We start from the raw sequence: 9,552 nt of genomic DNA, 5'->3' as shown, positions 1-9,552 counted from the left end.
CACCTGATTTTTGCGCTGAATTTGTAAAAGTATAATTTTCGGTGGTCTCGGGAAAGGTATTATTTCATGTTGGAGAGCTTGTCAGTAGCAGCCGATGATTTCCAGCGTCCATAGTTCGACCGGATATGTTTGTTTTCCTATTTGACCGCAAGAACTCTGGACAGCCATGGAGGACTTTCCCTGTAAGTATCCATTGTTTCTTGTTGATCTTACAACATCTGTGCCTTATCCTTGCAAATTTCGTTCCCGTCCCTGTGTCCCACGTCCCCGTGTCCCACGTCCTCACGTTCCACGTCCTCACGTCCCACGTCCTCGCGTCCCACGTCCTCGCGTCCCACGTCTCATGTCCCCACGTCCACGCGTCCCATGTCCCCACGTCCCACTTCCCCGCGTCCCATGTCACCGAGTCCCACGTCCCTACGTCCCACTTCCCACGTCCCCGTCCCTCTTTTAGTCACAGCCCTTACCAAGGACAGCTCGCTTTCTCTTGCGCAACGTCTTCGAACACGTGATCATGTGATTTCCCCCGAAACAGTAGTGATTCCTTAGCGTATCTGTGCTACTGCTATATCATCCTAAGAAAAAGATACAAAGTAGGCCTAAGGCCGATGGGAAACACTTGTCTCTCCAAGCCCCCATGCAAACGATTTTATCAGTCTTGCTTTGCTACGTTTTCTCTTATTTCGGGTGGAAATGAACATCATCGGCTTTCAAGCTCTCAAGCTTTCAGACGATGGGCTTATCGACAGGGGTACTCTATCGAGCTCCTGCTTGTTCATCTCACGGAAACATGGAGAAAAGCAGTTGACTCTGGTTCCATAGTGGCTGTTGCCTTTGTAGACTTTCGCAAAGCGTTTCATAGTGTATCGCACCAGATCTTGTTGGAGAAATTACGCTCAAATTTTGGCATTTGTGATCAAGCACTGGGTTGGATTACAGATTAATTAATTGGGAGAAAGCAGTACACAGTCGATAATGGAAATATCTCTGACACTTTTCCCATATCCGTCGGTATACCACGGGGATCAGTGCTCGGCCCTACACTGTTCTCTTTGTTTGTCACGATCTACCCACCAAGTGTGAAATCAGGCTCCGTCTACTTATTCGCTGATGATATTACGATCTACTGTATCAAACAAACGGCAGATGAAGCGGTAGCTCAATTGGATAAAGCTTTAGATGAGCTGTACAAATGGTGTATTTTAAATCGCCTTACCCCACATCCGCAAAAAAGCGAAGCCATGTTAATTTGCAAAACCAAAATGCGCCAGTGGCGCCTATCCACATATATAGGTACCGATGCCATAAAGTGGGTTAACAAGTCTCGTCCAGGCTACTGGGTATAACAGTCGATGATAAACTCTCCTGGGTAGCGCACATGTTGGATCTCAAGAAGAGTTTCGCAAAGAGCTATATCTAATTGGGAGATTGAGGTCCCTGCCGAATGACGTTCTTATTAACTTTTATCTCAGAGTCATATTACCATCAGTAACTTACGGCCTCGTTCTGTGGGGGGTCGTGTTTTAATGTAGATCTCTTCGACTCATTGGAACGATTGCACTGCAGGGCGCCGAGGATAATTTTTAATTTACTTAAGGACATGAGATCGTTGGACGTGTTAAGACAAGCTGATTGGCATCCACTGAGCTCTAGTTATAAGTTATTTCTGTTAAAGCTAATGTACAAAGCATTTCATGATAGGCTCCCACTAGTGCTATCCAAAAATATTATGACGAAACGCTCTACAGGTTACTCTTTACGAGCGTCAGACTCCTTAGCGGTGCCACGTTCCAGCTCTACTTATAGTAAAAACTCTATTGCTTATAGAGGCCTTGTATTATGGCAACTATTCCCAATACAAGGTATCAAAACCTAAAGAAGAAAACCCGTTCAATTGATGTTTTTAGAGTTGACTTTCAAAGAGACCTCTACAACAACTACAAATTTTAGATGTAAAGATTTCCATTACTTTTAGGTTACATCATAGCTTCTACCAATTTAATTTTGAGAAAATTTGATATTGTTACTTATTATGTATATATTTTGTTCTTAGGTTTAGTATTTATGCACGACCCCATGAGCTGCATTGCTTTTATTACTATCGCGCTAAAATAAAGGTTGTCTGTCTGTCATTAGGGAACTTAAGCAGTCACGACGGCAACGCCACGGAAGACGTCGATTAAAAAATGAGTTTCTACTTTTAGTTGGAATTTCGAAAATGGCTGCTTGTGTTTACCGTCTCATAGGGCGCCAGACCTCAAACTCAACATAACGCATAAAAGTAGCGTTGAGTTCCAAATGTAAATTTAAATAATTTGCCGCCGCGGTTTCGGTTCGCAGACGACGCAAATTCTGGTGATTTCACGTTGCTGTTTTGCATAGGACGGCTAAGAAATGTACAAAGTTTTAAAACGCACCTGCTGGGTTATTGTTCTGCCAGTTAGATCTATTGTTTTTCCACGATCTCGTTGCCGTCGCCGTCGTGACTGCTTAAGTTCCCTTTTCTGTCAAGCGACGTTTGGTGTAGATTGAATGAAAACTTAAATATGGCCTGAACCAGTCAAGAGTGTTGGTAGAAATACCAAATTCTTCCCGCAAACGTTCGATCAAAACATCAGGATTCACCGTATCAACAGCAGAAGGGATCTCTTGAGAATTCATGTTCGTGAAAATGTCATTCATTATTTTGAAACGCCATAGGATGACTGCAAGGCGGGGTATATCGAGTTTGCCATCATTTGCGCATGCGTCTGGTCGAATACAATTTTCTCCTTCAATTTAGACACATACTGTAAATTGCTTATGGGTCGGTGGTTCTTATATAGTAGATCCAGCTCAGGTCTTTTTTTAGCAGTGGATTGACAAGAGCGCATTTCCAAGCATCAACGAACACATCAGAATCCAGCGATAGACTTATCATTTTGGTGATCACTGGGAGCGGCATGTCAATACATTCTAAACTAATTAAGACCAAGTATGTCGGCATGGGATTGAAACTACAACTTTCCTTGTCACCGGCTTTCGAATTGTGAAGATGTTTAGTAAACCACGTGACACATCATTGAGCTTAAAGTGAATATTTGTTGTAGTACCTCATAAAAACGTTCTTCATGAAAACAAATTGACTTAAACGACCCATTAGAACTTTTATCAGTCTTAATAAATTTTTTCCTGCACAACTTTCTCTAAAGCAAAATCAGAAAAAGTAAAAACTAACAAGAATAGTAACGAAGCCCAATTCATGACTCATGGATTCCTCAGGAGGCCCGAGTAATATTGATGCACTTGTTTGTAACACATGGTTTTTCGTTTTGATAATCTACTCTTCTCACTTACAAAACATATTTCGCAAACTTTCCCTGATCGAATGCCGAATGTCTTTTATTCTCCAGCAGTAAATAACTGGATTAAGAGATGAATTTATCATGTACATTAGTGTTAGAGAGTAAAGAAAAAATGATTGTGCCCAGCATTAGTAGTTTTATTTCCAAGTATTTTGGCAGCAAGCCTACAGTATACTGGCGAATAGCGGAGGAAAAAAACTAAATATACATAAAGTACACTAACTGCAGATCTTCTCAGTTTTATAGCATTCTCTAGTTCACCATGGTCCTACTTGTTGAACTTGTAAAGCATGAATTTGGTTTTTGTGGCGTCTTACTGCAAAATACAGCCTAAAACTTACAACCGTTATGAAAATAATACGAGGGTTTAAGCAAAGCACGACGGCGACGGCAACGAGGACGTGGAAAAACAAAAGATCTAATCGGCAGAAAAATAGCTCAGTTGCATTTTAAAACTTAGTAAATTTCTTAGCGGGCGTCCTTTGCAAAACAACAAAGTGAAATCACCAAAATTTGCGTCGTCTGCGAACCGGAACAGCGACAGTAAATTATTTTAATTTTACATTTGGAACTCAACGCTACTTATATACGTTATGTTGAGGTTGAGTTGTGGCGCTCTATGAGATGGTAAACACATGCAGCCATTTTCGAAATTTTAATTTAAAGTAGAAATTCATTTTTTAATCGACGTCATCTTGGCGTTGCCGTCCTGACCGCTTAAGGTCCCTATTGACAGTCAAGTTCGATGAAGTAGAAGCGCGTCCAATCTCGTCCATTTCGAACTGAGTTAAAATTCAGAAAACCGAGCGTCTAAATGAGAAAGTGTGCAGTAAAGAAACTCTCCGCTGGCTCTCAATCAAATAGTTTGATCTTAGCAAATGAACAGCTGGTCAAAATGCTATCTCAATACATCCGCGGTGTTTAACACATGGTAATCTTGTACATTAAATGCAGATCCATCACCCGTTCTCTCGAAAAGCAGAAAATCACACAAGTATTTTGCTTCCTTCCCTTTTGCTGGAATGTTTGTTTACTTCTTTTATTAAGAAGAAAAGTGTTTATTTTTATAGAAAAACTTTTAACTTTAAAATATAAGTGACGTTGGTATTCAGAATAATTTGCAAAGTTAGGTAACTAACTAAGTCGCGCTCCTCAAAATTCTATTTCAAAGTATTGAGGGAATGCATGTAAAAGTTAAATATACAAAAAATAAATAAATATTTTGAAAACGCGCTGTAGCGAATGAAACTTTACCATCTTTCCAGCGTTTTGTGATGACGTGATAGTTTATGAATTTCAGATGGTAATATATTCTCATCCAAGTGTATTTTCTATTAGCTAGCATTAAATTAGCTATATGGAGAGTTATCGGAATCACGAATAGAAGATCTCGTATATACAATTTAACAGGCATTCCAGTTTTATAAAAACAATTTTAGGCATTATGGCTGATTCAGCTTGTCAGCGGCATGGACACACGCGTTTAATTTGATTTGTATCACTCCTGATATGTCACATGAAATTTTGAACAAATTTCGATGCTTACCGACGAAACGGTTGAACAGAGTTTAAGCTGAGCGAATAACAGTTTAGCAATATATGGTAATGTTTTATGCCCAAGCCAAGCCAGATGTCTTAAGCTAATGATAGGAGCTTGATATATATCATGTTAACCAAGTGCGAGGGCCGTACTGGGAGAATATCGGCCAGAGGTCTTGACAGTACGGACCGAGCGCAGTGATGTCCGTACAAAAAAGACCGAGGGCCTATATTCTTCCAGTACGGTCCCGAGCACGCTTGGTTAATTAGAGATTTCTTATACGACTGAAGTTCAAAGGGACACAAGTACGGTATCATTCGGGACCATTCGGGACAGTGCCCGGTCCAATACTGAGAGAATATTGACCGGCACTAGAGCATTTTGATTGGTTAATTTTAGTTATTAGCCCTCTGACTGCCCGAGTCGTGTAATAAAGTGGGTCACAACTTGGGTTATGAATAAATTCAAAGCGACAGTGTGCCGATTAGTAAGTTTCTAACTAAACTGGTGAGATCCAATGAATTCCCGTTCTAGTCTATTTTTTTCTTTTAATATCGTCCCACGCTTCCGGTGCAAACATTTATATTCATAAAAGACTTGAAATGAGACTGACTTATATAAAGAGTAAATGAGAAATAATACCACGTTAGCCAATGAGCAGCGCTGAAGGCAGACCTTGAGGCCTTATGAATTCATATCGCATAATTTTATTCTACTAATTTATCCACAGTGTCTTTTACCCGAACCCCTTCTCTAAACTGAATCACAAAATGAAGAGAAATATGAATCAAATAATTACTTATAAAACATGAACCATCACAAAAATAGACAGCAGAATGGTTTGCAATTTTCTAGATTTAGAAATATGGAGTCAGTTGAATTGAAAACTCAATTTTTTTCAGAACAGCTAGTGCTGTCAGAATAAAAATAAACAACAAATGACAAACTTTTTGCTCTGACTCATCGGTTCGCGCAGAGCCCTTTAAGTGTTAAATTTCTTGTGGTTCCTTTATTCAATTTCGGGCAGTGTTATCAACACAGGGTTCCACCAAAGTTAGAACCCAAAGTATACGTAGAGCCAAAGAGTCGCGCTAAATTCACAAAATTTCCCACTTGTGTTCGAGAGAAGTTCCGCTCACGCTGGTTTAACAATCTTGGACTGCAAAACTTTCGCTCAAATCGGACTTTATTCTTCACAATTCAACTTTGTACTGTCTACGATTTATCCATCTCAAGGTTACAAAAATGCTGCATCTATTAGCTAAGGAAGTCCTTACCCAGATGCGTAATTCCTAGTGAGAAACAAAGCTTGCTCGCTTTCTAGAAGAATTCATGTGCACTAATTTCCTATCACACGTCAGTTTATTTAACACTCATATCGTGCTGCTAATCCATATGTGGCTAACGGCTTAAAAGTACCTGATATAATGCAACATTGTTTAATTTTATGCTGCTACGCATCCTGTTACATTCTTCAAATCTCTTTTTTAGCGGGAGCGAAATTACGGCTTACTTGATAAACAGTCGAAAATATGATCATGATAAAACAAGGAAATCGATTTTGAGCGTAGAAACGCTTCACGTGCGCAACATTCGTATCTTAATGTTTGAGGGTTTCATTCTGTTTTTTTTTTATTAGTAAGGCCCTCTCAGCACATTTTATTTATTATAATTATAAAAATGAGGTATTCAAGGGAGAGGTGTATTTTAAACGAACATTAGAATTTTTTTCAGTTTTGACTATTTTTACTCTTTGTTACGAGCGACTTTCATTGCACTGTAACCGAATTGAGAAAAAAAAAAAAAAAAACCGCCTGGGAAAATTAAATAATAAGAAGAAATAAGTGGACTGGTATAGGCAATATATAATATTCCATGTTGCTTATCCACATTTAAGCCTTGCAATTATATTTCGCGTTAGGTCCTTTACAGAGTATCGAACGTCGCTCATTCTCCAGCAGTAGATAATAGGATTCAGAGATGAATTTACAAAGATTAGGGTGCGACAGTAAAAAGAAAAATCGTTGTACCAATTTGGTTTGGACTCAAAGAATTGCTTGGCAAGAAGAGAACAATAAAAAGGCAAATAACAAACTAAAATAACCAAATATACATAAAATATGTTGACGGCGGATTTCTGCAGTCTGACGGCATTTGCTAATTCACCATTCCGTGCGGCTTGCTGTACTTGTGAAGCCTGAATCTGTTTTGCATGGAGTCTTACTGCAAAGTAAAGTCTGAAGCTTGTAACAGTTACAAAAATGAAGCAAAGACTCCAAACAATGATTTTGACGTTGACTAATTTTGATCGATGATTTTTGATGATCAAAGGACAAAGGGGTGAAAGAATAGCACTGAGCACCCATGTTAAGATTACCAGACCAACAACGCGTTTGTGCGTCACAAGTTCTCGATATCTGAGGTGGAGATGAATAGCTAGGAATCTGTCCAGACTCAGTGCCGTTATGGCAAGGAACGAAACGTTAACGAGTGCAAATTGGATGGCCCATAAAATATATGTAACACGGCAACCCGCTAACTCAAATGCAATTGACAACGGCTGAGCTACTAAACCAACAGCGAGATCAGAAACGGCAAGATTCAGCAGCAATATTTTGAAAGGTTCTGGTAAAGAGGAAGTTTTCCGTATGGCTTGAATTGTTAGGCTGTTGAAAACGATCGTTACCAGTGCTGAAAGGGCGTTCAAGACGACATTAATGAAAAACGTTGAACCATGTGTGAGTTCATTAGCTGCCATTTTGCCACGAGGGAAGTTACAATTATCGATAGTTGGTCGTTTATGTGAAACCACGCGGTTTTATTCAAGCTGAAAGCTTGTCAATTTGAAGATGCATGCAAATATTTAGTCTAAATCAAGCCAGATGTCTTCAGCTGCTTTGAGAGGAGACATGCAAAATGAAGAGCTGACAGCATAGGATATGAATCAGTGCCCTAAATAAAGTACTAATATTCAATGTATTTCTAATCTACTCGATGTTTTATTGTGATATCATTCCTGGTTTCGATTTTGAGTCTTTATTCTCACGAAAGATTGGCAACGAGACTGAGACGAGGTAAAAATAAGCGAAAAAAGGAGGAAACAAAGACCGTCATTGATAGAAAATGAGTATGAAATGGAAAAGTAAAAAATTTAGGAGCTCATGCTATGGGTATCATGTTAAAACTAAGTGTAAAGAATAATAGCTTCTGGCTTTCAGACATATACCTGACTAAAAAATTACGACTTAAGACTGAGGAGCTTCTACTAATCATCAAAACGTGGACGATGTTGTCCACCATACGGATATCATAATCAGACAGATGAGTGATATTCTCCTATTCAATAACCAAACTATTTGCATAAAAGCCATTCTAAGCTGAGTTACGTCTTTTTCTTTTCATTTGTAACAGAAGGCTGCTTTGTTGTCAGAGTAAAAATAGAACAATTACTTAACAACTCTTTATTGCTCGTCATGAACAACTCTTCATAAGTTTAAAAAAAAAAACCTATGGAAGTCACGTCCATTTTCTTTCCTTTGCTAAATTCATCTTGAACAATTTTCGCTAGGCAACTTGGGAAACGGCGGGGGCGACAGGAAAGGGAAGATTCTGGTTGTTGAGTCAAGATAAATTCACCAGATGCTCCTATAGGCTCTTTAATAGTCCTATAACCCCTCTACGCTCATTGGCAGTAAATTGTTAGTCAGTATGCTATAGTTCCCCTTTATACTTTGTTGGTAACGAACGATCCCCCTCCGTTTTCCCTGAAAAACCATGGGATCCCCCGGGAATTTCTCATTTCCTAGGGCAGCAAATAAGGACTGGTCCCTTGGGATTAAGGAGTTTTAGCTCCCAAGCTTTATTAACCAAATGAACCATAGCTGCTTGGGCACCAGATTGGGTCTTGACATCTAAGAGGAGTCAATCTTAAGTTTGAGGGCGCCCGTTAACCGGCATTCAATTTCAGTTATTTTGAATAATCACTTTACTTTTATCAGTTTGAATTCCATATCATAGTCTGGAAGCAAATGTCATAAAATAAGGTCCCGTGTGGAGTTCGTGCTGAAAGCAAGCACCTGAGTGTAAAAGTGTTCATTAGGTCCTACTAAACATGAAAAGTTTTGGTGCCAGCTTTGCCACTTGCTCAGACCGCTTTTAAGGGGGGGGGGGGGGGGGTTAAGTTCTGAACCATGAAGTCCAGCGTGAAAACGAGGCTAAAATAAATAAATAAATAGTAATAAATAATAATTTAGCAATGGACATTCAACTGGGTAGTTCTTCCTTGTCCACTGTTTCCAGATCGAATTGGAATTTGGAATGCTGGTTTTTGCTGAAACACATCAATGTGGTAGAAATTGTGCATGTGTTAGAAAGTGTTAGAAAATGTGCATGCAAAAAGCATTCTGAAATTTAAGTAAAAGAGTTTTGAATTTCCAATATTTCATGAAACGAGCCTCTACTTTACATATTAGGATGGTCTAATATGCCAATGCATAGTGGGGGCAGCGAGACTCACAACTCAGGTTTCAAAACGGGTTTCTAGAATCAAATTAAGATTATCTATTTAAACAGTGACCCGAGGGGATGACAGTCTGGAAATTTGTTCCAATGAAGTGTGACAGATGATCATACGTCACTGAGAAAAATGAAAGGGTTATTTTTTCATTT

The 9,552-nt window shown here is 39.2% G+C and overlaps 1 protein-coding gene across 1 annotated transcript; it reads right to left on the bottom strand.

Annotated features, from left to right (window-relative positions):
- Positions 1-6,737: 6,737 nt before the first annotated feature.
- On the bottom strand, positions 6,738-7,957 carry LOC148721366 (adenosine receptor A2b-like). Its single transcript, XM_088734834.1, has one exon. It carries the CDS (start codon positions 7,640-7,642, stop codon positions 6,767-6,769), a length of 876 nt encoding a protein of 291 aa, XP_088590960.1. The 5' UTR covers positions 7,643-7,957; the 3' UTR covers positions 6,738-6,766.
- Between the last annotated feature and the right edge of the window lie 1,595 nt (positions 7,958-9,552).

The sequence above is a fragment of the Stylophora pistillata genome, chromosome 10 (genome assembly GCF_964205215.1).
Source record: "Stylophora pistillata chromosome 10, jaStyPist1.2, whole genome shotgun sequence".
In the NCBI taxonomy this organism is placed as follows: domain Eukaryota; kingdom Metazoa; phylum Cnidaria; class Anthozoa; order Scleractinia; family Pocilloporidae; genus Stylophora; species Stylophora pistillata.
Note: the sequence above shows the minus strand (reverse complement) of the source record. Positions and strands in the feature narration are given on the sequence as shown.

Excerpts from the sequence above, each read along its gene's own strand:
- LOC148721366 (XM_088734834.1), bottom strand. The coding sequence starts at position 7,642 with ATGGCAGCTAATGAACTCACACATGGTTCAACGTTTTTCATTAATGTC.